Here is a 27236-nt window from a genome sequence, read left to right as displayed (position 1 = left end):
CTGTGTGGCGATCACACAGGGTCCCCGGACGTTTAACGGTCTCTTGATCCCTGTGCCACCACTGTGCTCGCTTCCCTGCTGCCACCAATCCGTTACTCTCTGGTAAAACACTGAGTCCAGACAGTTGCTAAAAGTGAACAAAAAAAGGAAGAAGTTTATTTTACAAACATTAACAAGTTTATGGTTTCTCAGATAATATTCCTGTCAGCACCTTAACTTTAGCTTCTTTACCGGCCTAGACCTTCCTAATACCTTCTGACTGATTATCTCAACTGGTTGACTGACTCCTCTTAACAAATTCTCTCACTCTCTCACACCAGACTAGCCCAACCCACAGACTTACGGTATCTTCTCTATCTCTCCTAACTCCAGACTGTCTTCTCAACCAACCTAACTCTAACTCCCTCAAAAAAACAACACCACCTCTGTGCTTAAACCTTATATACAGTTAACTCTGCCCCTTGGGTTCCCATTAGTTAGTCATTTTACAATTAGGTAACCCTTTCCTTATGAACCTAGTATGATGTCACACACCTAGGAGGGCAAACGCCACATACTGCTTTCTTAATTGCTCTGTGTGCTTGTTGCCATTTCTGAAGATAACTGCTAGTTCAACACTTTCTCCAGTGGTCTGAATGACTTTGAGTGAGCTTTCTTCAGAAAGGGGCTTGGTATTACTCTCTCTGTTGTGGAAACAGAGCTGGCATCAAGGGTCTGCATAGTGGACATTTGCTGCAGGGAAATGGTGAAGAGCAGTGGCGGTGATTATCTTAATACATAGTGAAAAGGTGGACTCATAGGGGGAGGGGGCCCCTTGCCCATGGGCCCTTGAAAACAAGGAACCAGTACCACAAGACATACCTTGTTACTGCATTACTCAATTGTGCCTGCATTCAGAAATTTGAGCCAATTGTATAATGGGCAGGGCCTTCAACCATTGCTGAAGAATTTTGAATTAGCTTGCATGTTAATACATGAATAGATGGGTAAACCTCCCACAGAAAAGCTGTCAAAGAGTTGCATGAGTGTTGAAGTCCCCAGTATCTGCCCTAGCTTATTTCACAGGATTAGACTTTTGCAGGTTTGTTCCTGAGATCATGGAGCAGGTTTTTGTCTCTGCTGTTATATGATTGGACCTTAAGTTGAATTAAGATGGTTGATGGAACCTTTCGAAACTGCACTGATTTTCTTTCTTTCTTAGAATTACCAAGCAGTGCCGGGTGTGAGGCTCTCAGTGTAAAGTATTTTGGGAAGAGTGAACAAAGATAACGTATCTTGTGCAAGCAGCAGGGAATTTCTATATTTGCTTGAGAGCTTGTAACACTTCTCCTTGGTGGTCTCTTGATGCTGGTTTGCTCAGCTCTGTTACAGCGTATGAGCGTTCCTGTCAACAGCAACTTTTGCTTTTGAGCTTCTGTGGTTGTCGCCTCAACCCCTTAGGATGTGAATGATAGGATATTTAGCTTTGTGTTCAGAGACAAGTGAAAGAAGGAGCTTTTAAATGGTGCACACAAAAACTTAGCCATTTAATATTCATTATCTAGCTGGTGTGACATGTTATTTTAGTTTTTAAGTGGAAAAATATTGACCTTCCTTCCTTACAGTGCATTAGAGGTGTCACTAACAGGCATGCTGAGTCAATGTGGTTCAGGAAACGGAATACCGTATTTTTCGCCCCATAGAACGCACTTTCCCCCCTCCAAAAATGAAGGGGAAATGTGTGTGCGTCCTATGGGGCGAATGCAGGAGGCAGGCAGGCAGGCAGGAAAAGCTCCCCAAAGCCGCACACAAGCTCCGCGCGGCTCTTGCGGCTTTTCCTCAGGAGGGACAAGGGACTGACGCAGCCAGTCAGTCCCTTCTCCCTCCTCTAGAAAAGCCCACAGGAGCTGTGTGCTCCTTAAAGGGTGTGCGGCTCCTGTGGGCTTTTGCAGGAGGTGGGGATATTGCCATAGCTGCACGCAGCCTCTCCCGGCTGGAGAGGTGGCAGGCGGCTATGGCAGCAGCCTCTTTAGCCGTGCGCCATCTCTCCAACCCGGAGAGTGTGCGCGGGGCTAAGGAATAGCCCTGCGACCCTCTCCCAGCTGGAGAGGTGACGCGCAGCTTTGGAAGCAGCCTCTTTAGCCGAGCGCCATCTCTCCAGCCCGGAGAGTGTGTGCGGGACTAAGGAATAGCCCCGCGACCCTCTCCCAGCTGGAGAGGTGACACATGGCTAGAGCAGCTGCCTCTTCTCTTCCTCCTCCAGCTTCGCTTATAGGGCGCTGCACAGTTCTCCCTCTCCGCGCAGCGCCTCTCCTTCGCAGGAGAGGTGTTGCGCAGAGAGGGAGAACTGCACAGCGCCCCTTCAGCCACGCGCCTGCCTGGAAGCTGGAGGAGGAACAGAAGGGTCTCCTTCTATTCCTCCTCCAGCTTCCCAGCGAGGCGCCTGTCCTGCGAAGCCAGAGGAGGAACAGAAGGGTCTTCCACTGCATCCCAAAGCCTGGGGCATGCTGAGCTCAGCGCGCCCCAGGCTTCGAGCTTCGCGCAGCTCTCCACAAGCCGTGGGAGCCCGGTGTGACTTCGCACTGGGCTCCCACGGTTTGCGGAGAGCTGCCTGTTCTGGGGGCTGGGGTCGGGGGAAGCTCGGGCTTCCCCCGACCCAGCCCCGCACCTGGGGGGGGGGGGATAAAATTTTTTTCCTTTATTTCCCGCCCAAAAAACTAGGTGCGTCCTATGGGCCGGTGCGTCCTATGGGGCGAAAAATACGGTATATAGCAAGAAAGCTTATTGCTTTGACAGTCAGAACAGTTGAGTAGTGTGAATTTTTGTAGAGGAATTTTTCAGAGCGTGTCCAAGCTGGTAGAGTGTCTGAGAAAATCTTACATAATAATTAGATTTTCTAAGATTTATGTGGGTTTCCCTTGACCTCTTCTTACCTTCAAGTTAAATAATCTTGTTTCTAAATATATGCCTGGTTTCCTCCACTTCCCAAAGGAAAATATTTACATGGAAGTTTTTGAAGGAAAGAAAATAGTTTTTTTTTGTCAAGGTTCAGAAGAAGAGAGAGCTGAAAGGATTGCTTTTGACAAACTTAAGAAACACTTTGAAACACTGAAGACAACACTAGCATTGATGAATCACAGAACCCAAAGTTTTGATAGTATGTTTATCTTCTGTTCTCCTCCTAAGATGTTGGGCTTTGGTGAAGTACAAAGCACTCCTATGAGGTGTGTATTTGTGTGGAACTTGGTAGCAGAGCTACCACCACTCCCAGCTGAGATGTTAAAAAATTCTTTGTTTAGTCCACATGTATGGTCAAATACAATGGTTTCCAAACTTTCCCCACCATGGACCACTTGAAACAACAACACAAAACTAGGGTGATAATTCAAGTATTATTCAGAGCAGACCCACTACTCATTGATCTCACTTACTCACGTTACTAATTCATTTCAGTGGGTCTACTAGGGGGAAAACTTAGATGAATACCACACTAATGATAATATCTATATACAATCATATTCAAAAGCTTTGCTAAAATACTGTTAAAAAGTGTATAGTCATAACCATTGTCAAAAAGTGAAATTGATCTTCATCATGATAGTGACATTGGATCTTTTCCTCCTTTGGGCATTATGGCAATTAAAACATCTCTGTACGCTTCCTGTAATTTATTTCCAGACAATGTTTCACTGTTAGCTAGAAGTTCAGCAGTATATTTATAGAAGGATGAAGTCATCTCATCCATGTCCCAGAGTTGTATTGTCTTTTAATAATTATTTGTCCAATATTTCTTGTATTGACTCTGCAGCTAGAGCTGTCTAGTCTACCTAAATTAGCGGTGGTCATTGTTTTGTTTAAAAAGTCTGTTTTTTAAGTTTTAGAAAACGAACTAACAACCGGGACAGCTGCTGATGATGAAGAGGAGGAGGAAGGAGAACAGTTCGACTTTGATAGCGGAGATGAAATTCCAGAAGCAGACAGGCAAAGTGCTTTGCCATCGAATTTAGAGTCTCAGAAGAATAACGCAGAACAGGAAGAAGTGAATTCTACGGGTACGTGCGACCATGCCAAATAAAGCCATGAGAGCATTGCTGATACTTTATTTATTTACTTAGCGCATGTGAGATCTCTTTCAACATAATAATGAACTGCAAACGTTCATTCAAAACAGAAATAAGTACATGGAAAGAACATTGGGATAGTTTCTATGGGCAACTCTCCATGAGCTCATCGCTTCAAGGTGTCATTTACATAAGAGGCAACATGCAATAAGTGTGCTTGAAGAGCACACAGATTGCGCACAGGCTTTCTAAGGACCAGATTCAGCTAATGGGTCCCACTAGTGGAAGCCCAGGCAAGAACTGCTAATTCAACGGGACATTTCCCCCCTCACTTCCCCCTCCCGAAATTAGGTTTTTTTTGGGGGGAGGGACAGGAGAATCCTCAGAACAGCAAATGGTGGGAGGAGGAGGAAGATTGTGCTGTTGTTCTTCTGAAATGCTTGCACAGGTGGAACGATCTCCTTAGCACTACATTCTACGCAGTCCCTATGGGTGTAGAGTCCTGTTTACATGAAGGTGGTGATGGGACCTGAGCCAGCGAGTGCAGTCTCAAGTCATTTCTATGCAGAATGAACACTTGTGCAGGCCGACCTAAGGTGATATCAAAATATAAAGATATGCTGCTTAGGAAATAAAAAGAAGAAATTGCTTCATCTTCTTCCACTCCTCTTTAACATGTTTGCTTGATGTAACATATGCAAGATAATAGCTATATCATTTACTGCACAAGCTGGTTGAGTTTCTCTGTCAGCAGAGGCACTGGGTTGCAGCCAAAGTACCAATAATCTTACAGAAGGAGGAGCACAAAGAAGGTCAAGTCCCCTCTCATGGTTTCCACCAAAGTCTCTCAGGTTGGGCATGGCAGGCTGCTGCAGGAAGACGGTCATTGGCTGAATATGGCTTTACAGGGGCCAGAACTGTCAAACTGAATCAAAACCACCATGCCAAACCATAGTTTGTGCTCACTATAATTTATGACCCAAACCAAAGTTTGATCTTCCATCTGGCAGGCTGCAGTTTAGAGTTGCTCTCTTCCATTCTTCATCTGCTCAGCACACTTGTCTCTGGAGGTTGCTACAGAATTATCTCCTTAAGAAGGGTTTTGAGGATTCATCCGAAGGGCAAGAGCATTGCAACAGGGTTCCTGCAAGGGAATTTGCGTTTTGACAACAACTTGTGTGGTTTTCATTCAAGGGAATGAAAATGTGGATGCGGCCGAGAAAATGGCGGGTGCTGAAGGCACAGCAGAGGTGGTCCCACCAAGAGTAAACCCATACTCTGTCATAACAATTTCGCCAATGCAAGAAAAGGAACCATCATTGTCACCAGAGCCAAGCCCACAGGATGGAAGTATAAGCCCTACCCTCCCAAGTGGATATTCTGTTCCTGTGCCCTGCGGTTATGCTGTACCATCCAACTTACCATTGCTGTTGCCAGCATACTCCAGTCCTGTCATAATACGAACTGTGTCTGTGGATGAAGAAGGTAATGTAACTTTAGGAGGCACCGTTTATGAAGCAATAGCATAGTTCTGATACTTTACATACATACATACATACATACATACATACATACATACATAATTTTCTTTGCATGCCTCCTTTCCATAGTTTAAAACCATGCTCAAGGAGGCTTATGACATGCAAAAAGTTATCTAATTACAAACGTAAGTAGTCCTAAGCAATAAATAAAACATCAAAGCACACAAATTGAACAATTTCAACATAAGTCACAATAAGATCTAAACTAAAATACAAAATAATAATATCAATAACAGCAACAACGCACACACTCAACAACCCCCACTGAAGTTACTGCAGCCCAAGAGTCTGTTCAGCAGCCTCAGCTTTTGTAGCTGGAGTCAGTCAGGTCCTGCCTTCCCAGGCCAGGTGGAAAAAGGCCTGCAAGACAGGGAGCAAGTCGCCCAGAACTCACAGCCAAGGTGATACTTTATGGGCGACTGCACCCAATAAGAGGGAAGGAACTTGCAGCCTTCTATCACAGTTCTTCTCTTTGCCTCTGTATGCTTATTTCACAATGGGTTACTTAGTCAATTGTTTGTTCCTCCCCGTAATCCAAGATGCAATTTGTCTGGATCGGTTCCATTGCCAGGGAAGGGCTGTAGCTCAGTGATACATAAGGAATGGGTGAATCCATCAGTTTCTGTTTCAGTTTTTCCTTTTCCCAACCTTGTGTTCTCTACATTCTCACATTAGTTTGCTTTTTTTTTTAAAGTTCTCTTGCAAACTCATCAGCATCATAGTACGAATTTCTCCTAATGTGCACATTTTTGTAGGTGATTTTGCCCAATATACCCATTTTTGCAAAGCAGTTTCCCCTATTAAAATGCATTTTTGAACTGTGTTTTTATTGAAATATACACTTTTATATATACATTGGTACCTCGGTTTACGAACTTAATCCGTTCCGGAAGTCCGTTCTTAAACCGAAACTGTTCTTAAACCGTGGCGTGCTTTCCGAATGAGGCCTCCCCCCACTGATGCCCTTCCACCGTTCAGATTCTGTTCTTAGACCGAGATAAAGTTCACAAACCGGGACACTACTTCCGGTTTTGCAGAGTTTGTAAACCAAGTCATTCGTAAACAGGACTGTTGTGATTCAAGGACCCGCCACCCGCTTGGGGATAAGAAAGACACATGGACACAGTATATTAGGTTAATGGGCTAAAAAAGGCTACAACTTTATTGATTACAGCATGTGAGAGGTATTGGCTTAGGCATTGGATAAAACAACAGTGTGACTCCACCCCCTCAGGGAGGGGTGAGTCTAACAAGGGTTAACCACCAGTGGGAGGAGCCTGCTGATGCAAATACAACTGAAAGCTCTCCCTGATGTCACCAGAGGTCATGCCATGGCCCTAGCCACCAGCAAGGGCGTCGGACAGGATCCACGACCGCCGGATTCCTTTACCGGAATACCCATAAAGTGGAGGGGTAGGCGATGGCCACACCCTGCCCTCCAATACACAAACATATTCCAGTGCCTAACCGCCAATACCTAAACGGCTCCTGCTCACAACTCCTCCTCTCTGTAAGGAGGAGAGTCTTTCTTAAAATGAGGTACCACTGTATATAAAAACTTCATCCCAGTACATGCACTTCAGTACACATTACTTGGCTGGAGACCTGCAATGCAAAACACAGAGAAGTGCTGTGTTCTGGTTTGCATGCTGTTTTGGAAAAATGTGAATTGGGTAGGTTTACCTTTAAATGTGAACTGAAATGAATTTCGCCTGCATCTCTAGTGGCAGAGCATCAGTTTTGCATGCAAAAGGTCCTAGGTTTAAGCCCCTGCATCTCCAGGGAGAGAAAATTGTATGAAATCCTGGACAGCCACTGTCAACTTCTTTAGACGGTACTGAGCAAGGTAGACCCATTGTTCTGGCTCAGTAGAAAGCAGGTTCCTATGTTCCTACAAGGATTATTTTGAACATTGAGAGTAATCTACAATAGCAGCAGGTAATTTGTAAATCTTTGACATATATATCTGCTAATGCTCTGAAGAGTACTGGCTTTCATTCTAAAAACAACATTAAATCCTTATATTTCTAGTTTAAATATGTTGCCACAAACCTATCTGCCAGCCAGTGTATTTCTGAATGTGTTACCTATCCCTAGCCTGAAGTCAGATCACTTTCGTGTTTGTTCAAATATTTTGCTAACAAGAGGAGTAAAGTGAAAAGGTTAGAAAACTTATGCAAGGAAGATATAATATATAGGGTCTGGTTTGCTGCTCTACAGGTTTGTCTTTTCTATTTTTTTTATTTTCCTACCTTTTACTCCAAGCCAAGGTAGAGAATGCTGTTTGCATTTAAGAGGACTAATTTTTATTTTGCAAAGTACTGTATTTTTCACTCTATAAGACCCACTTTTCACTTCCTAAAAAATAAGGGGAAATGTGTGTGTGTCTTATGAAGCGAATGCAGGCTGCACAGCTATCCCTGAAGCCAGGAGAGCAAGAGGGATCGGTGCGCACCAATCCCTCTTGCTTTCCTGGCTTCAGGGATAGCCACCTGAACTGAGCACAGCACTTGCTCTTCTGGCTTCGCTTCTCTGGAAAGGCGCTGCACAGCTTTCCCTCTCTGCACAGCGCCCCTTCAGCGAAGCGTCAGGAGAAGCAGAGCCCCTTCCATTTCTCCTCCCGCTTTGCTGGAGAGGTGCTGCGCAAAGAGCGAGAGCGAAGCGGGAGGAGAAACGGAAGGGACTCCGTTTCTCCTGCCTCTTTAGTGCTGAAGAGGCGCTGCACAGAGAGGGAAAGCTGTGCAGTACCCCTTCAGCGAAGCAGGAGGAGAAACGGAGCCCCTTCCGTTTCTCCTCCTGCTTTGCTGGAGAGGCGCTGAGCAGAGAGGGAGAGAATATTTTTTTTTCTTCCTCTAAAACTAGGTGCGTCTTATAGGGCGAAAAATACGGTGATGTGAGTGTTTCAATCACAACTATTGTATTTTTTTAACATGGCTGTTACTGAGAGAGATTCTATTACTACTTCTGTTTCCTTTAGCAAATGTTCATATAGTTGCTGAAGATTGCCATAATTCTCAGAGTTCAGAGGATCCCCAGAACGGGTAAGAAGAAAATACTGGAGTTTATTAAAAAAAAACTTCTGTAAAGAGTAAAGTGCATGTGTTGGATGCAAGAGCTGGTATCCATGCCCCTTGTTTTGTCTTGAGTTTGAGGGTCAAAATGTTTGTTTCATAACAGCCTCCTTCAGTAAGAACAGTCGATGAGGCAGATGCTGATTTTGAGTGGATTCCTTTGCTGCTCCTTCGCCTTGTTTTAGACACCTTTCCACATTCCTCCGTTTTGCAGGTTGCCTACTTCTCCAGCAGGGGTGGGGGTCCTTCCTTCCCTCCCCTCCCCCACTGGCCAAGTTTGACTTTCCCACCTGTCAATCATGTGATGCCACAATGATGCCAGGTGGCCTCCTTTGTGGGTAGAGGAACAGCCTGGTGTGCAATGCTTCACCCAACAAGGCATGCTGGGGCCAGTGCATTGGCAAGGATCTGGGCTCGATAACCTTTGAGGTCCCTTCCAAGCCTGTAGTTCTGCAATCAGGTTGCCGCTGTAAGAAATGGGATACTGCATGACTGGACATATGGGTCAGATCCACCAGAACTCTTACATTCTCTCTGTATGGTTTCTGTTGCAGTTCCTCTGCCTTCAACAACAGCTCTCTCTGTCAAGCCAGTTCCCTATGCTTCTGCAAACTTTCTCTGCTCTGCAGAGCCTTAACTCCCCTGCAGCTTTGCTTCTACTTGCCCGTCCCTGTGACTCATTTATTAAGTCATCCTTGGGCCATCTCCCTTTATGACATGTTTTTCTTCCTCGGCATGCAAGCATTCTGGGCGGTGGCTGTCCTGTCAGAGCCTCAGACAGTGATTTTCAAACCAAAGTATTTATTTTGGATAAATTAAGGGATAGCATTTCTTGAGCAACGCTGTCATTGCCAGATTGCTAAGTTTAGGCTTCTAGTGGAAACAAACTGCAGTGATCCATATAGCCATATTTGAGCAAAGGGCAACTCAGTCCCTTGATATCTGTGATGCAATAGCTGCTTTGCCCAAGCGCGCGCGCGCGCACACACACACACACATCTAGCTACTGCCTAGGTAGAATGTTTCTTTCTCAGTTTCTGCCCTGAAGCACTGCAAACCATCTTCTTGCTACTCCATTGTGAGAAAACAGCACTGGTAGAACTGTACACAGACCCATCACCACCTGAAGCCCATTACATGGGAAAGCACCCATATTATAGGTGATGGCCATATCAAACTGCATCTCAGTGGTGGGAAGAGAGAAACACTTACGGATATGGGAGGGTGCTGGGATAGGCAAGCTGTGAAATAGCTTCCTGGCCCCAGCAGACATTGTGATCAAGTACATGTGGTTTGCTAGAACCATTGGACCACTGCTGCACTGCTGCTCTGCCTCTGCTACGTAGCTGGATGCAGTTAACACCCTTCTCCTGCAAGAAGCATTGTACAATCTCTTCCACCTTCAGTGACTGTGTTTAACAGCATCTAGTTTGCTGGCATGTGTGCAGAGCCTCCCTGAGCACACTTGGAAAGGTAGATTTGTGGGGATTTTAGCACCAGTTGTATTTAGTAGGAATAGTGCAGAAACTACAGCACAGGCTGGCATTATCCGTTATCTGTGCACGCAGATTAGGATCATGACAGGAGCCAATATCTGGTACATTTTGGGTTTGTTTGTTTTTTAACATCTCCTAGTTCTGCGTTGGTTTCCTCCCCTGCATTTTGTAATTAAAACCTCAAGCAAAGCCAGGCTCGCTTTCCAGTTCTCATTCTGCAGCAAACTGAAAGAATGTTAAGGAAGAGCGGCTGCACAGAACTACTTTATGGGTAGGGACGCAGGTGGCACTGTGGTCTAAACCAGTGTTTCCCAACCTTGTGCCTCCAGCTGTTTTTGGACTACAATTCCCATCATCCCTTGCCACTGGTCTTGCTAGTCAGGGATGATGGGAGTTGTAGTTCAAAAACAGCTGGAGGCACAAGGTTGGGAAACACTGGTCTAAACCACTGAGCCTCTTGGGTTTGCCAATCAGAAGGTTGACGGTTCGAATCCCCGCAACGGGGTGAGCTCCCGTTGCTCTGTCCCAGCTCCTACCAACCCGGCAGTTCAAAAGCATGCCAGTGCAAGTAGATAAATAGGTGCCGCTCCAGCAGGAAGGTAAACAGCATTTCTGTGCACTCTGGTTTCTGTCACGGTGTTCCGTTGTGCCAGAAGCGGTTTAGTCATGCTGGCCACATGACCCGGAAAGCAGAAAGCTGTCTGTGGACAAATGCTGGCTCCCTCAGCCTGAAAGCAAAATGAGCACCGCATCCCCATAGTCGCCTTTGACTGGACCTAACCGTCCAGGGGGCCTTTACCTTTTACCTTTACTTTATGGGTGGTGGTGGTGGTGGGGAATGTGTTGGAAGCTTAAACTGCATTCCAAGTCCCTGAATGTCAGGCATTATAGCTTCTATACACCCCTACTTATGAATAAGCTTCACAGAACTTCATTGAGATTACAAAGCAAACATACATAGTATTGCACTGTGAATAACTGAAATATTTATTATAATTAATAACTTGTACGTGCTTATTTTAAAGTGAAGATAATCGGGGGAATAAAGATGAGAATGCCTTGGCCAAATGGGCTGCTGATCCTGCAAACACAGACTGGATGGAGAGTAAGTACTGGTGATTATGGTTACTCTAGAAATCAGGGAATGGGAAACTGTGGTCCACCAATATTGTTGGATTATGACTCCCATTGGCGATGGTGGCTGGGGCTGATGGGTCTTTGGAGGACCACTGGGTCCAACTTCTCTGCTCTGTATAATGAGTTGGTGTGTTTCAGTTTATCGCTCAAATAGCTGTTTATATTGGAATGTTTTATTTAAGTCTGGAATGAATCCCTCCTTGTTTCTGGATACCTGGTCCAATTTCATTATTCAGGAATTCCACATACAATTACTCTGCTCCTAGGGATGTTGCTGGTTAGATTCCTCTGATACGATTGCTCTACAAGTATCCTAGACACTGCTTATGTCTGATTCGATCTCACTTTATTTCCCTCGTTATCAGTGACTAAGTACGCAAGCTCGCGCACATGTTGGCCAGACCAAAAAAAAAGATGAAATGAGCAGGGCAAATATCTTCTGTAAACTCGGGGGAATTGTGCAAAATTGCAGCTTCTTTGACTTGCGAGTCTGAAGAAGCCCCCTTCTGTACATATATGCTTCTCTAATATTGGCACACCTTATGTGCACTTCATGGAGTAATGAGTATAGTCGTACCTTGATTCTCTAATGTAATGTGTTCTGGAAGTCTGTTCAACTTCCGAAAACATTCAAAAACCAAGGCGCACCTTCCGATTGGCTGCAGGAGCTTCCTGCACTCAATTTGAAGCCGCGTCACGTGTTCAGCTTCCAAAAAACGTTTGCAAACCGGAACACTTACTTCCGGGTTTGCGGCGTTCGGGAGCCGAAACGTACGAGTACCAAGGTGTTTGAGAACTAAGGTACGATAGTACTTTAGTTGATCCCTCTGTGTCTCCAGCAAGTTTCCTTCATCTTCTTGCTCATGCCTCTTCTCTTTCCTATATGATGTCGTCTGATGCTTCTTTTCTTTGGCCTTCAGCATGTCTGCAGAACAAGAGATTGTGAAGGGCAGAGGAGGGTGTAGTTTTCCACCATCTTGGGGAGTAGGCAGGGAGCCGCAAAACGCATGGAAACCCTTGTTGAATTTATTTATTTATATTTATATACCACCTTTCCCCCAGAACTGGGGCTCAAGGCAGCTAGAAACACCACTGGACTGTTAAAAGAACTACATGTGGGTCCTGGGACCTAGTTAGGCAACAGCTGGATTACATAATGGCTAATATTGCCACCCTGGGATCCTTTGGGAGAAAGGTTGGCAAATAAATAAATAGATAAATAAATAAATAAATATGCAGTCAGTGCTGAAAATATGAAAGCATGTTGCAGATGATGATGATACTGTTATTATTTGTACCCCTACGATCTATTATTTCTTCTTAACCTTTATACTAATATAATAACAATTATTTATTATTTATACCCCGCCCATCTGGCTGAGTTTCCCCAGCCACTCTGGGCGGCTTCCAATCGAGTGTTAAAAACAATACAGCATTAAATATTAAAAACTTCCCTAAACAGGGCTTCCTTCAGATGTCTTTTAAATATAGGATAGCTGCTTATTTCCTTCACATCTAAAGGGAGGGCGTTCCACAGGGCGGGTGCCACTACTGAGAAGGCCCTCTGTCTGGTTCCCTGTAACCTCACTTCTCACAATGAGGGAACCGCCAGAAGGCCCTCGGCGCTGGATCTTAGTGTCCGGGCTGAACAATGGGGGTTTTGCAAATATTTTAGTGTGTGTCTTGCTAAAAGTCTACAGTGTTTGTCTAATATTGTGGTTTTCCCATCTTTTTTTGCTTTCAGATCCAGATGAGGTAATATATGACGATGTGCCAAGAGAAAATTCAGACTCGGAACCAGGTATGAGTTTGAATTCAAAACCTAGGCTTAGACTTAGTGATTTTTCCCTGTACCATTTATCAGTAATTCTATCTGAAGTTCCAATGGGAGCTGATGATCAATCCTTTCCCGTCCTGCCCTCCTCCCCAGCAAATCCTCCCTTGTTTGTTGTTTAGTCGTTTAGTCGTGTCCGACTCTTCGTGACCCCATGGACCAGAGCACGCCAGGCACTCCTATCTTCCACTGCCTCCCGCAGTTTGGTCAGACTCATGTTTGTAGCTTCGAGAACATGTCCAACCATCTCGTTCTCTGTCGTCCTCTTCTCCTTGTGCCCTCAATCTTTCCCAACATCAGGGTCTTTTCCAGGGAGTCTTCTCTTCTCATGAGGTGGCCAAAGTATTGGAGCCTCAGCTTCACGATCTGTCCTTCAGATACTCCCTTACTTGCCTTGAACCTCACAGGGTTAGAATAGAATAGAATAGAATAGAATAGAATAGAATAGAATATTGCAGTGGAGGGCACAAGATTTAGCCTTATGGAAGGGAAATCCCATCAACCTCCATGAAGAAACTCACTTGACTTACTCTGAAAAAGGGCTTCAATTTACAGATTAAAAGATCATCCTTATGAAGGGTGGAAAAGCCAGTTGGGGAAGTGAATTGGTACACAAAGAAGGAATTAATAACTCCACTCATGCTTTACCATCCCCAATTGCCCCTTCTGCAAATGACATTTGCATGTAAAATATATGAGATGTTCCTGTTTTGTCAGTGCCATTTTAGGCTATGTGTGTAATAGGGTTGATGTAGAGCTCACATGTGAATTTATTCGGAGCAGGGCAGGGGTGATATTCATGGAGGGAGCGGGAATGTTCTACAAGAAAACCCATGAACCACCCCCTTTCCATTTATCTTCACGACGCTTTTTCGGCTCTCCTGAAATGCTGTATATAAGTACTGTGTCTTTGTTGTTATGTAATCCCAGCCAGTTGGGGATTATATAGTGAACATAATGACTTCCTAACCCTATGATTGCCAATGTAATCAGGAAGCTTTGCCTTCCATCTGAAGTGGATATATCTGCCTCCTGAGATATCACATAACCAAATATAGCTGGCTAAGTAATACAATGATGGAATGAGAATATATTACTGAAAGAGGGCTTATATGTGAAGTGTTTGTAGAAAATGACTCCTATTTTGTCTCAGCCTATTTTTCTGTGTGCCTCTGTATTCATGTACCATTTCTTGTTTTCCAGAAATGTTATTGTGGATCTCACCTTCCTTCTATATCTCTTTATATCTATGGGCAGCACATTACATTTGTTCTGGGTCACTTTTAGTCAGGCAGTTTAGCCTGCTTTTTAGAGTACTTGAAAATCCAATTGTTGTTGCATATCATGATATTAAAGGTGGCTGCTTCTAAAATTGCGTAATGCTTCTTATGTGATTTTATTTATATATATATATTTACTTTGGTTGTAACTTGCTTGAGAACCTTATTAGTGCAAAGCTAATAATTTTATAAACCTTGCCAACCTCCCTGTGATCTTCGGATGAAGGGTGGTATATTATTATTATTATTATTATTATTATTATTATCATCATCATCATCATCATCATCATCATGATTATCATGATTATCATTATTATCATGATTATCATTATTATCATCAACAATAACAAAAACAGGAGGCCTAGGAAAAGGAGGTGCATATGCCAGTGAATAATTCCTTGGCACACTATGCAATGCCATAACTTGATTTTTGCATTTAAGCAAGGCTACGTTTCCCCCACTGAAGTCACAAATTATATGCATGGCCAAACGTATGACACCTGTACTTGCTAACTGTGGGAAAGGCACACTATTAAGTGTATTCAGCAATTGGACCAAAGTCAGCGGCTTTCTCACAATGATTATCTGGGCACCTCCAACCTTTACCATCTGATCTATCAAAGAAAGATGTAGACTTTCCTTTAGATAAGGAATTATTCGCTTAAAGTAATAGAAGTGGATTGTAAAGCCAGACTTTGCACAAGGAATTAAGTGTGTAAATAGGACAAGACAACATAAATTTATTCATTCTTGGGATATAGTTTAAATAAAGGGTATGAGCTTCCAGAACATGGAGTAATAGAATAATGTATCTCCTTTATGCCCAACACTATAGGACCTGAGGTCTCCCATTGCTGCTCTAGAACCTATATTGTGAAAGATATTCCAAGACAGGATGTAAACTCTCTACCTTTTGTGGCGTGATAACAGACGTGTTGATTTCTTAACCTTTTACTAATTCCTTACTCCTGTACTGAAAAGTGCATTCTCTGAAATGCTTTACCTCTTCAACGTATTTAGCAGGCTCATAGAACTTGTAATGAATTTGAACTTCCCCATAGCTTAACAAAATTATATTTTGCGTATTAATTCATGCAGAGGAGATGATTTACGATGATGTTGAAAATGGAGATGAAGGTGGAAATAGCTCTCTAGAATATGGGTGGAGTTCGAGTGAGTTTGAAAGCTATGAAGAGCAAAGTGATTCAGAGTGTAAGAATGGAATGCCCAGTTCTTTTCTGCGTGGCAACCACAGAAGACAAGTATGTAACTTTCTTTGGCAGCATTTTTTCTAGCGCATTGTTGACATGCTTCCAATTACCGTAGTTCCCCCAAGCTTTATGGTGTCCATTTTTTCTCATGCATTCGATTTCAAACCACATACGTAGTAATTTAAAAATGAGAGGTGAGAAATATCCAGGCATAGTAAGACAAGAAAGGAAGTTAATAAATGCATACAAATGGAATTTGTCTTTTATAGATACAAAGAACTCTACTAGCATTCATTAAGCAGTGTTGTTTAAAAGATGTGGCTTGTATTCCTAAGACATGTAAGGTGCACATGTTTCTTTCCACCCTACCATTGTAAAAATCTAAAACTAAGTTTTCTTGCCAAGCATATAGTAAGGGGAAACCTCACTTTATAAATGGTAGTTTCCAGACCTAGACATGGAAGACTGGGGATTTCTTAAAAGTAAGGGTGATTTCCTAAAGCTTCTCTTAAAATCATGAGACCTGCTTGGGTGTGCTTTTAAGTGCAAAACTTTTAAAAGAAGTGTGCATGAACACAAAAGCTTATACCCAGAACAAACTTGGTCTCTAAGGTGCTACTGGACAATTTTTATTTTTTTTTAAAAAAAAACAATGATATTTATAATCATCACATACGAAAAATTGTTTTTAGAGACAAGAGAAGCTTGGAAAATTACTTTTAAAATTACATACTTTTAAAATTACGGTATTCACAATAATGTACAAAGGACTGCTGTCGTTCTTTAACCTAGTGTCATTGTATTGGTTCAGATGATCTGATGATTCTGTGTTCTACCCAGTCAGAAAAGTTGTCTTGACAAACTTGGAAACAAACCCATTGCTGAGTTGTTTTTTTAGTAGGTACTGCTGAAAACAAAAGATAGATTTCCCTTCTACTGGTTGCAAATCCTTTTCTTATCTGGCCGCCAGCATGCATGCTACAGCTCAAGCGCTTTAGAGTAAAGTTTAAGATTGTATCTTTTTGTATGCTATAGCTTTCTCATGACCTAACCCGTTTAAAGGAGCACTATGAGAAAAAGATGAAAGATTTGATGGCAAACACGGTGGGAGCTGTAGAGATTCAGCAACTAAAGCAAAAACATGAGCTGAAGGTAGCGTAGTTGATTTTCGTAACAAGCTAAAATGTTAAAATTATTGTTCTTCCAAACACAATGAACATGTGTTTTAATAAACAAAAGCTGATGGGGAAAACTGGACAGTATGTGTTCAAACTGTGCTGTCTGCATTGCCCACTGGCCTTAAAAGAACATTGTCAAGGACTTTTATGCCAGCTAACTTGCCTTTGCCCTACTGCTTATAACACTTAAAAAGTGAAATGCAAAAGTTATTGTCCATATTGATTTTTTTTGTTTTGTTTAGCTTCTGCTGTTGCAGTCTGATCCATATGGATGTATTATTGTGTCTATAAAGACAGCTGTAGTGGTTGTTGCTTCCAACGAGATCATATAGGTCTTAGCCCTTTTGGATTTTTGAAGATGAAATAAATGGGATTGCTTGCTCTACCTTTTTTAGGTTAAAATAATGTAACTGCTTATGTCAGCACTGCTACTATACAACATTATTTTATCCTTTTTATTGTGGGCAGGAAGAAAATAGTTTGCTACAAAGGGTGGGAAACCAGGTTGTATTCAGCTAACTTTTACTCAGAGCATGCCGGCTGCAATTAACAGCCATGACTAATATAGATCTGTTAATTTCAATGGGTCTGCTTTGAGAAAGTTAGATTGATACAAGTCACTGTGTGTAAATGCAGCCAAGAAGGGGATTATCCACACTCCCTCCCTTAATTCTCTGGAAATGGATCATATTAATTTATGCTTGCTTGTTCATCATGATGCCCTGCCTTCCCCCCTGACAGTATGGAGTTAATCATTAAAAGCATTTTAGGAACACAGTCTTAAAATTCCACAATAAATTTATTTTGAGTGTGTCTTTCAATTTTTGTTGGTAGATTTCGTGTCTTGATACCGAGGGAGCTGAGTGCTCAGAAAAAGGCATCACATTTTTAACTTATTAGATACTATTTGGATTTAGATACAAAATTTGGATGGAATTTATTCAGGTTCTATTAAGTGATAAGCATCACACATATATTGTATGGATGAATATACGTAACCTTCCACAGCAAATCCATAAAGTATAGATTATCTGGGTTGTGTGTTTTTTTATAAAAACAACAACACCACACACCTGGAAAGGGCTTTGGCCTCCACAACTTGACAGTGTTCTTTTTAAGAGCAACTATTTGCATGCCCTAGAACCTGCTGCAAATGTTAACAAGCCATTGGATTCCACACTTACTCTTCACTGAACTTGTAGAATGTGTTTAATACTGTCTTGCAGATGCAAAAGCTAATGAGGGCAGCTAGGGAAGGAACCAAAGATGGACTAGAAAAAACGAAAGCGGCTGTGAAGAAAGGCCGGTCTTTCATTAGAACGAAGTCATTTATTAGTCATGGTGCGTATTGACTCTTTCTTTTCTTTTTTTAAAAAAGGTGTATGATCATCCTTTCTCATCCTGAGGGTTGCAGTTCATTGTGGGGCCACTTTGTGCCACTGGTGGGCAGGACAAGGGTTAAAGGGGCCAGGCACAGAGTGAAGAGATGGGACACTTACATTAGCCTATGATCCACACACACACAATATTCAGAAGTTCACACACACGAAGCCTAACTAGCTTTCTACTCTCCATCTAGATAAGCAAAAGGCATTATCAGAGTAGCATATTCCAGCCAAGCAAAAGTAGTCCAGGAGGACCAGGGTTGTGGGTCTGAGGTTCCCCATCCCTGATGTACAGCCCACTTCTCTGCAAATAAATTGGATTCATTTGTAAGCCAAGTAATGTAGATATTGGTCTGGTGTCACCTAAATAGCCCTGTTGACTTTGAAGACATGCTGCTTGTATAACTTGCTACACCTTCTTACGCAGTTGTTCTTGTGTATTGAGAAAGAAGAAAGTACAAAACAATGACAAAGAGAGGTTACATATGAATAGTCAAGGATAATGTTCTGCCTCTTTTTGTTGTTATTAACGCTCCTCTTTTAGGTAAGCATTAAATCAGGGGACGTGGGTGGCCCTGTGGTCTAAACCACTGAGCCTCTTGGGCTTGCCGATCAGAAGATCGGCGGTTTGATTCCCCGCGACATGGTGAGCTCCCGTTGCTCGGTCCCAGCTCCTGCCAACCTAGCAGTTCGAAAGCACGCCAAAAAGTGCAAGTAGATAAATAGGTGCCGCTCCGGGGGGAAGGTGCGCTGCTCTGGTTTCGCCAGAAGCTGCTTAGTCATGCTGGCCACATGGCCTGGAAAAACTGTCTGTGACAAACACCGGCTCCCTCAGCCTGTAAAGCGAGATTAGCGCCACAACCCTAGAGTCGTCTGTGACTGGACTTAACTATCAGGGGTCCTTTACCTTTACCTTTTTTAACGCTCCTCTTTTAGGTAAGTGTTAGATCAGTCTCGAGTCCAGCTTGGTGCAAGGACCAGCATGTTACTTAACTACACTTACTGTGTAGTCGTGGGCGAATGGTTCTTCTGAATGCACACTGTGATGGACTTTCATCCTGGACATCCAGTGTCTTTTCAAGCTACAGGTCTTTCATTGTGGATGGTTATTCAGAAGACATGTTCATTGCATGAAATAATACTAAAGCAAATGCAGAGATGTCACAGTTAATCTCATCCAAAGAATACGTGTTTTTATTGCCTGCATCTGTAATATATATGTGAAGGAAATCTAGCATATTAAAATATTTCTGCAGACCATAGATCGACCTGCCTAGAAGAAGAGGAACTGTTTATTGATGTAGACTGCATGCATACAGAGGCAATCATGACACCGATGCCCGATGGATTATCGCAACAACAGGTTTGTGTGATGGCTGTTGAAACTGAACCCTCTTTCTGTGTCCTTTGTAGAATAAGTTGTGCAGTATTTGCTGATTATAAAACTGAGGGTGAAAACCAAGTTGGTTCAAATGCAAGGATGTTAACACCCCTAAGTGGAGGGTTTTTTGGAGGAGAAAATGAAAAATGTACCTTCATTGCATAAATCATTACGACTGATTCTATGCAGTTATTTGCAGGCAGCATGTTAATATTCTTACTACATTCTGTATGCTGATTTCCTGTGATAGTGTACTGCAAAAGTGTGTTCAAAAAACAGGAAAGCCAAAATTGGTTTCATAAATAACTTGCCCTATAAAGCTATTGAGGCTCCACATATTGTAGAATTATTTGCCAAAACCACAACAACAAATCTTCACTGGCCACCTTGCTTACCTACTCATATCTGTGTTAGGCATTTCTGGCTTAAAAAACTTTTGTGAAGCTTCACTTGATTCAATCTATACTTACCATAGGTGAGCAAGGTAGTTGTGTATAAGCTTTTACTTTGGATGTGGCATAATCTTCCAGATGATGCACCTCAATTCCCATCGTCTCTGACTGTTTTCCATGCTGGCTGGGGCTGGTGGGAGTCTTGCAACATCTGGGCGGAACCAGATTTCCCATCATTGCTCTGCTGCTTGGTAGCAATTTTGGGGGAAATGTATTTAAACCTGCACAAGCTGCTGCTTGCCACAGGGTGGCATAATAGGATTCCTGTTTACTTTTTTAACCACCAGCCATTGCACTTTGCAGATTACCAAGGCTATAAATGCTAGATCACTTAATCATTTTGGTTCTTATAGTTTTTAGTCCTTTGATGAATCAATACTGGTTTTTTTGAACTTAAAAATAATGTGAGATGCCTTACTTGTTTCCCGTTAGTATTGGTCATGGTACGTAGTAAAAGTATAATCATAGTGACCTCAAAATATTGTACCCAGTTTAAGTCACTCTTGGAGAACACTCATTGAAATAAATGGAATTGAGGTAGTCATGTGTATTGATTTCAGAGTATGATTTAGTTGGTTAAAAAACTGATCAAGCAGCTTGGGCATTTGCCCTGGTTGTACTCTACAACCAAGGCAACAAGGGTTGCCATATTTTGAAGAGCAAAAAAGAGAACACATCTGCTGAGTTCAACTATGGGTCACTATGACGACTCTACCCATGAAAAAGAGGACATGTCCTGGAAAAAAAGAGGACATTTAGCAGCCTAAAGAATCCACAAAAACATTGTGGCAATGTTGATTGCTGCTTCTCTTAAATAAAAATAAACAAAATAATTCAAGGAGCTTGAATAAAGAAATAAAGGATGCAGCCTGTTTCTGCAACTTTGGCACCCACTGCCTGTAAGTCAGGGAGGGGAACCTTTTAGCCCAGATATATGCCTGTTCTTCTGTCTATTGGAAAATGGACACATATATAGTAATAAAATAAACTCGGTTTTGATCTTCTGTACATTTAAACAGTTAAGAATATTTGGTCATGGTGATACAATTATACTTATGAGTGGAGTGTGTGTGTATTTTCTTTTCTTGATTTAGTTTTTGTACACAGTATATGAGGTTTGTTTGTTTGTTTGTTTGTTTTTGTTTTGTTACCAGTCAGGTAAAGTGAGGTTTGTGCTCATATAACATATCTGTACTTGGGGATACCTCATATACATCATTGTGTATACACAAGAATACACAAGGAACCCATCCTTATGTATTCAAAAAGGAAATTAAAATAGGTACCGCCACCTGTTCTGAATCTTTGACGCCGCCATCCGCCCTCCTCCATGCAGAGAGAACAAGCTGTGATTCAGCAAAGCAGCAGATCTAGTTAGCTATGTTTGTGGGACTGCAGCAGTAGATTGCTTTTGGTTAAGGCAACCATCAGGCGATTCTGACTGCAAGCAAGAAGGGAGCGGAAGGTTGCGTGAAATATAGTGCTGTATCCAACTAAGTCATTGCACAAGTTCATCAACTTGCGCAAGTGCAATGGACCTACTTCTCCTGAACTCCTCCAAATCTGGCCCCCCAACCTTCCAGAGCAGATTTGAAAGTATTCCTTAACCCCACTTCTCAGTGTGTGATTCCTTGCGTGTGTGTTTTTTGTTGTACAGGTGGTGAGAAGATATATTTTAGGAGCCGTGGTTGACAGTGAGAAAAATTACGTGGATGCTCTCAAAAGGATTCTAGAGGTATCTCAATGCATTTGCCCTTTTGTAACTTTGAAAGCAAATGGATGATCCATTTGCTAGAAATAAGTTGTCGCAAATGTGTAATTGACTGCTGCTGATGTGTTTACCTATAATGAAAAACCTTTATTTGAATTATGGCTGTAACTACTTTATCCTTTTTTAAAAAAATAAAAAATCAGCAGTACGAGAAGCCTCTTTCAGAAATGGAACCCAAATTATTGAGCGAGAGGAAACTGAAGATGGTGTTTTACCGAATTAAGGAGATTCTTCAATGCCATTCCATGTTTCAAATAGCACTGGCCAGTCGTGTCTCTGAGTGGGATTCTGTTGAGATGATTGGAGATGTCTTCGTTGCATCGGTATGTAAACCACCACATTTATATAAGTGGCCAAACTTGCCCTGCTGCTGCTGCCTGTTTGATTTAAGACTGAGCTTGGCAACAAAATTGGAAAACAGCTCTGGTTGTGCCAAGCTCAGTGCAGATCCTCATTGCCCCCGTGATAACCAGAGTATAAGAAGGTCAAAACATGTTGCCCACTAGCCCCTGCCTGTGTCCCCACATTGCCTGGCCTGTTGCCTGCTTCTCAGTTGCTTAGCAGTGGCAGCAGATGGAAAGTCCTTGCTTCGAACCTTCTGGTATGTAGCTGCAGCATGTCAGAGACATGCAACACGCTCTACATGGGGCTACCTCTGAAGGTGACCCGGAAACTGCAATTAATCCAGAATGCGGCAGCTAGACTGGTGACTGGGAGCGGCCACCAGGACCACATAACACCAGTCCTGAGAGATCTGCATTGGCTCCCAGTACATTTCCAAGCACAATTCAAAGTGTTGGTGCTGACCTTTAAAGCCCTAAACGACCTTGGTCCTATATAACTGAAGGAGCGTCTCCACCCCCATCGTTCAGCCCAGATACTGAGATCCAGCTCAGAGGGCCTTCTGGCGGTTCCCTCATTGCGAGAAGTGAGGTTACAGGGAACCAGACAAGAGAGCCTTCTCAGTAGTGGCGCCCACCCTGTGGAACACCCTCCTTTCAGATGTGAAGGAAATAAGCAGCTCTCCTATCTTTAAAAGACATCTGAAGTTAGCCCTGTTCAGGGAAGTTTTTAATATTTAATGCTGTACTGTTTTTAACACTTGATTGGGAGCCGCCCAGAGTGGCTGGGAACTCAGCCAGATGGGCGGGGTATAAATAATAAATTATTATTATATATATTATATAGAGGGCATCATGCTAGCTATCCCTGCCCTGAGAAATGCAGCTTTCCCTGCATGTCCATACAAAGGACTTAGATACCCTAGGGAAAGGGGAAACAGATTAACCCAGATCCATTATATTTGGGGCACTGCTTTAGTAGTTATACCAGCAGGTGCCAGTTTAGTGGCTTGGGAAATCTCCAGAAAGATATAATTGCTGTCACAACTGCTGCTGTTGCCGCCAGTTAGGTAAGTGGGAAGTGAGTTATTCTTGGCATGGACTGAAATGTGATACGAAGAACCGACAGGGACATAAAGCTCACCTCCTTTTTCTGGCAAGGAGTGCACCCAGAAGAACCACGCACCGTATTTTTTGCTCTATAAGACACACTTTTTCCCTCATAAAAAGTAAGGGGAAATGTATGTGCGTCTTATGGAGTGAATGCAGGCTGCACAGCTATCCCTGAAGCCAGGAGAGTGAGAGCGATTGGTGCACAAAGACTCTGGAGGCTTTCTGTTGCTTTCGCTGAAGCCAGGAGAGCGAGGGGGATCGGTACGCAGCGATCCATCTTGCTGTTCTGACTTCACTTCGCTGGAGAGGTGCTTTCCCTCTCTGCGCAGCGCCCCTTCAGCAAAGCGGCAGGAGAAATGGCGCAAAGAGGGAGAGAATATTTTTTTTCTTGTTCTCCTCTAAAACTAGGTGCGTCTTATGGTTGGTTGCATCTTATAGAGTGAAAAATACAGCATTCACGGCATAGGTTTCTGCCTTTTGAAAGAACGACGTGACCTGATGCTGGCTTGGTTATGTGCACAGAATGGAAGATGGCAGGATCTCCAAGGATGTGCTCTCCAGGGAGCTAGCTTCCGGCACCAGACCAATTGGCAGGCCAACTCTGTATTACAAAGATGTCTGCAAATATATGACATGAAGACTGGCAACATGGACCCCACTGTGTGGGAATCCCTTGCAGACGACTGCAGTGCCTGGAGACAGACAGACAGACAGGTTGTGCATCCATAGCAGTGATCAGAGGAGGAATGACCGCTGGGAGGAGCGCAGAAAGAGGATATGTCATGATACACCTACATGAGCCCACCTGGATGCTTTCATCTGCCACAGCTGCAACAAAACATGTCTCCCCCATATCAATCTCTACAGCCACAGCAGGCACTGTAACCTTCCAACAGATTGACTTCATCCCCAAAGGCACACTCCTCCCATGGTCTCCTGAGACATATGCCAACAATATTTACATTTCATCCCACTTTTTGTCATGGAATTCAAAAGTCATGTGCATAGTGGTCCCAGGCAGTTTCCCCTCCAGGCACTGACCAGACCTCTTAGGCTTTTCAACACGTTTGTTAGTTTACTGCATAGTTTTTGAGTTGCTGAAGATGGGTGGAATTTAGGAATGTTTGGACTGAGATCAAACTACTTCCTCCCCCTCCCCAAAACTATGTTCTTGAATTGTCAAAAGTCCTTAAGTACAGTATAATCTGGATTTAACTGCCATATAACTTCTGTGAGTCTTAAGTGTTGAATTAAGAGGCTGGTTGCTGAACTATGGCGAAGCGATTAAAGCTTAGTGCTCTGACGTAGATAATGCGAAGGAGCTAAAAGATTTCCGACTTTACTCTCTTTTTTATGTATTTCAGTTTTCTAAATCTATGGTGCTGGATGCTTACAGCGAGTATGTAAATAATTTTAGCACTGCTGTGGGGATTCTCAAGAAAACGTGTGCCACTAAACCTGCCTTCCTTGAATTTTTAAAGGTGAGTGTATTGGGCTTTTTAAATTCTGAAGTAGGTGGGGCAAATAGGAGATCACAAATTGAGGGAAGGATCTGACTCTGTGGCTTCGTTTTTGGTAGTTTGGTTTCATGGGTTGTCAAGGCAATTATGAATAACCAGTGTTCAGATTTTGGACTCAATTAATTTAATTCTATGGATACACGACCTTCTGGTCATAAGTAATGGTAAAATATTTACAGCCATCTATGCAGTATCGCTTAGTGAACTATTATCCTTTCCATGTCTAAAGCTCAGACTGTAAGTACCATTGTTTGTGTAGCCAAAATTGTACTTTTCACATGCAAGAGGGAGCATGCCCAGGAGTGCTCCAAAGTTCGCAGAAAAACATAAACTCCTTAAGAAAAGGCTTTCAGGGGGAACCTTCCAAACAGCCATGCAAGGCCTGAGCACACTCATAGGGTACAAATTGCTTGCTAACAGTGTGAGGTGAAACCATGGAAGGGGAATGGAATGGAATAGCTGGACTCTTGAACTTGAGAACTCCATGCTGCAACATTTTGTTGCGGGTCTCGACCTGTAGAAATCTACTTTTTGGCGAAGCACAATGTAAAAATGGGCACACAGTGGCCATATTAGCACATAATGCTGACCAAAAAACCATAGTTGGCTACATTGGACAGAGCATGGGTTGCATGCTAGTGCAGTCACCTTGAGCAGTCCTCCCCACCCCCCGAGTTGAGAAACAAACCAGGGAATGGTTGGTCTGGCACTGCCTCCAAACAAACCACAATCAGAAGCTTTGCTTCCCAATCATGATTCGCTTGTGAGAAACAAATGGCAAGTGACACAAAATCACCCACTCCTTTATTTATTTCCCTACTCTAGGAAGAGAGGAGCAAAAGCTGTACATAGCTTATTCACTGGCTAATTTGCCTAATTGAGCCTCTTGGGCTTGCCGATCAGAAGGCTGGTGATTTGAATCCCCGCGACGGGGTGAGTTCCCATTGCTCCGTCGCAGCTGCTGCCAACCTAGCAGTTCGAAAGCACACCAGTACAAGTAAATAAATAGGTACTGCTGCGGTGGGAAGGCGAATGCCCTTTTTTCCGTCACGATGTTCCGCTGTGCCAGAAGTGGTTTAGCTATGCTGGCCACATGACCTGGAAAAGCTGTCTGTGGACAAACACCGGGTCCCTTGGCCTGAAAGCAAGATGAGCACCGCAACCCCATAGTCGCCTTCAACTAGACTTAACCATCCAGAGGTCCTTTATTTTTATGTTATATGTGAATACAACTTTTACCTCTGTTATTAAAAAAAAATGTGGTTGATACAAAGAAAGACTTGACCCTTTCTCATTACAGCAATGCCAAGAATCTAGTCCTGATAGAATTACACTCTATGGCTTAATGATGAAACCCATACAACGCTTTCCTCAGTTCATCCTACTGCTACAGGCAAGTGCAGTCTGATCATTCAAAGTACTTGCATGCACTGTTCATTGGTTACAGCTCAATGTTATTTGGCTAATTCTAAGTAAAAATTAAATGCACCAGTTGTATTTTTGAAGCCAATGAGACTGTGTATGTTTTCAACAAGAAATGGTACAAGTATTACCCAATTTCATATACAAATAAATGCAAATGGTTTTCATGAGCAGTTTGAATTTTCCATCTGCTTTGTTTTGTATGCTGTTCCATATCCAGTTGCGAGCTCGAGAAGAAATTATGCAATGTACCTATTCATAAGAATAATATTGCAATCTGACATGCAATATATCACCAGTGCCAAATGGATTCTTCAGGAAAATTGGAGGGGGCAGGGCAAGATGGGATGGAAGTCAAATGGCGGAACACCTCCTCAGTGCAACATATTGCTGCAGATCCTACTTGTAGTATATAGTTTCATAAGCTTTTCTTCCTCAGTCCTCCCCCGCTTCCAGTGCTGGCATTAATAGCCTCCTGATAGCCTCCTAAATGGGACGTGGGTGGTTCTGTGGGTTAAACCACAGAGCCTAGGACTTGCAGATCAGAAGGTTGGCGGTTCAAATCCCTGCAACGGGGTGAGTGCCCATTGCTAGGTCCCTGCTCTTGCCCACCTAGCAGTTTGAAAGCACGTCAAAGTGCTAGTAGATAAATAGGTACTGCTCCAGCGGGAAGGTAAACGGCGTTTCTGTGCGTTGCTTTGGTTCGCCAGAAGCGGCTTAGTCATGCTGGCCACATGACCCGGAAGCTGTACGCCAGCTCCCTCAGCCAATAAAGCGAGATGAGCACTGCAACCTCAGAGTCGTCCACAACTGGACCTAATGGTCAGGGGTCCCTTTACCTTTACCTTTAGCCTCCTAATGCCTGAGCCATATGAACTCCATGTCTGTGAAAAAGATACTGCTTAGTTGGTCACCTTTTATTACAGAGCCATGACTACATGGAATTTAGTAGGGCCATGTTGCAAAATATCCTTTGGAACATAAAACTTTCCACGGAAATATAGAACTTGCCCAACAGTACAGAATCTATCAGGTGATGATCTGATGGACTGGAACCATTGAT

The 27236-nt window shown here is 43.1% G+C and overlaps 1 protein-coding gene across 6 annotated transcripts in view; it reads left to right on the top strand.

Annotated features, from left to right (window-relative positions):
- ARHGEF10 (Rho guanine nucleotide exchange factor 10) overlaps nt 1-27236 on the top strand; it is a 97708-nt gene that overhangs the window by 15497 nt on the left and 54975 nt on the right. For 3 of the 6 annotated variants that reach the window (XM_081856786.1, XM_081856791.1, XM_081856787.1), the window contains exons 3-15: nt 3855-4031; nt 5235-5525; nt 8559-8622; nt 11174-11253; nt 13030-13086; nt 15498-15661; nt 16646-16762; nt 18015-18129; nt 19430-19536; nt 21664-21741; nt 21921-22100; nt 24596-24712; nt 26052-26144. In XM_081856786.1, the coding sequence (XP_081712912.1) occupies nt 3855-4031; nt 5235-5525; nt 8559-8622; nt 11174-11253; nt 13030-13086; nt 15498-15661; nt 16646-16762; nt 18015-18129; nt 19430-19536; nt 21664-21741; nt 21921-22100; nt 24596-24712; nt 26052-26144 (1640 nt within the window). Of the gene's footprint in view, nt 1-3854; nt 4032-5234; nt 5526-8558; nt 8623-11173; nt 11254-13029; nt 13087-15497; nt 15662-16645; nt 16763-17990; nt 18130-19429; nt 19537-21663; nt 21742-21920; nt 22101-24595; nt 24713-26051; nt 26145-27236 lie in introns of all 6 variants that reach the window. The other 3 variants (XM_081856788.1, XM_081856789.1, XM_081856790.1) reach the window with 3 other exon arrangements.

The sequence above is a fragment of the Podarcis erhardii genome (assembly GCF_964252035.2).
Source record: "Podarcis erhardii genome assembly, chromosome: 3".
Lineage (NCBI taxonomy): Eukaryota > Metazoa > Chordata > Lepidosauria > Squamata > Lacertidae > Podarcis > Podarcis erhardii.
The sequence above is the reverse complement of the archived record's forward strand: the minus strand, read 5'-3'. Positions and strand labels throughout refer to the sequence as shown.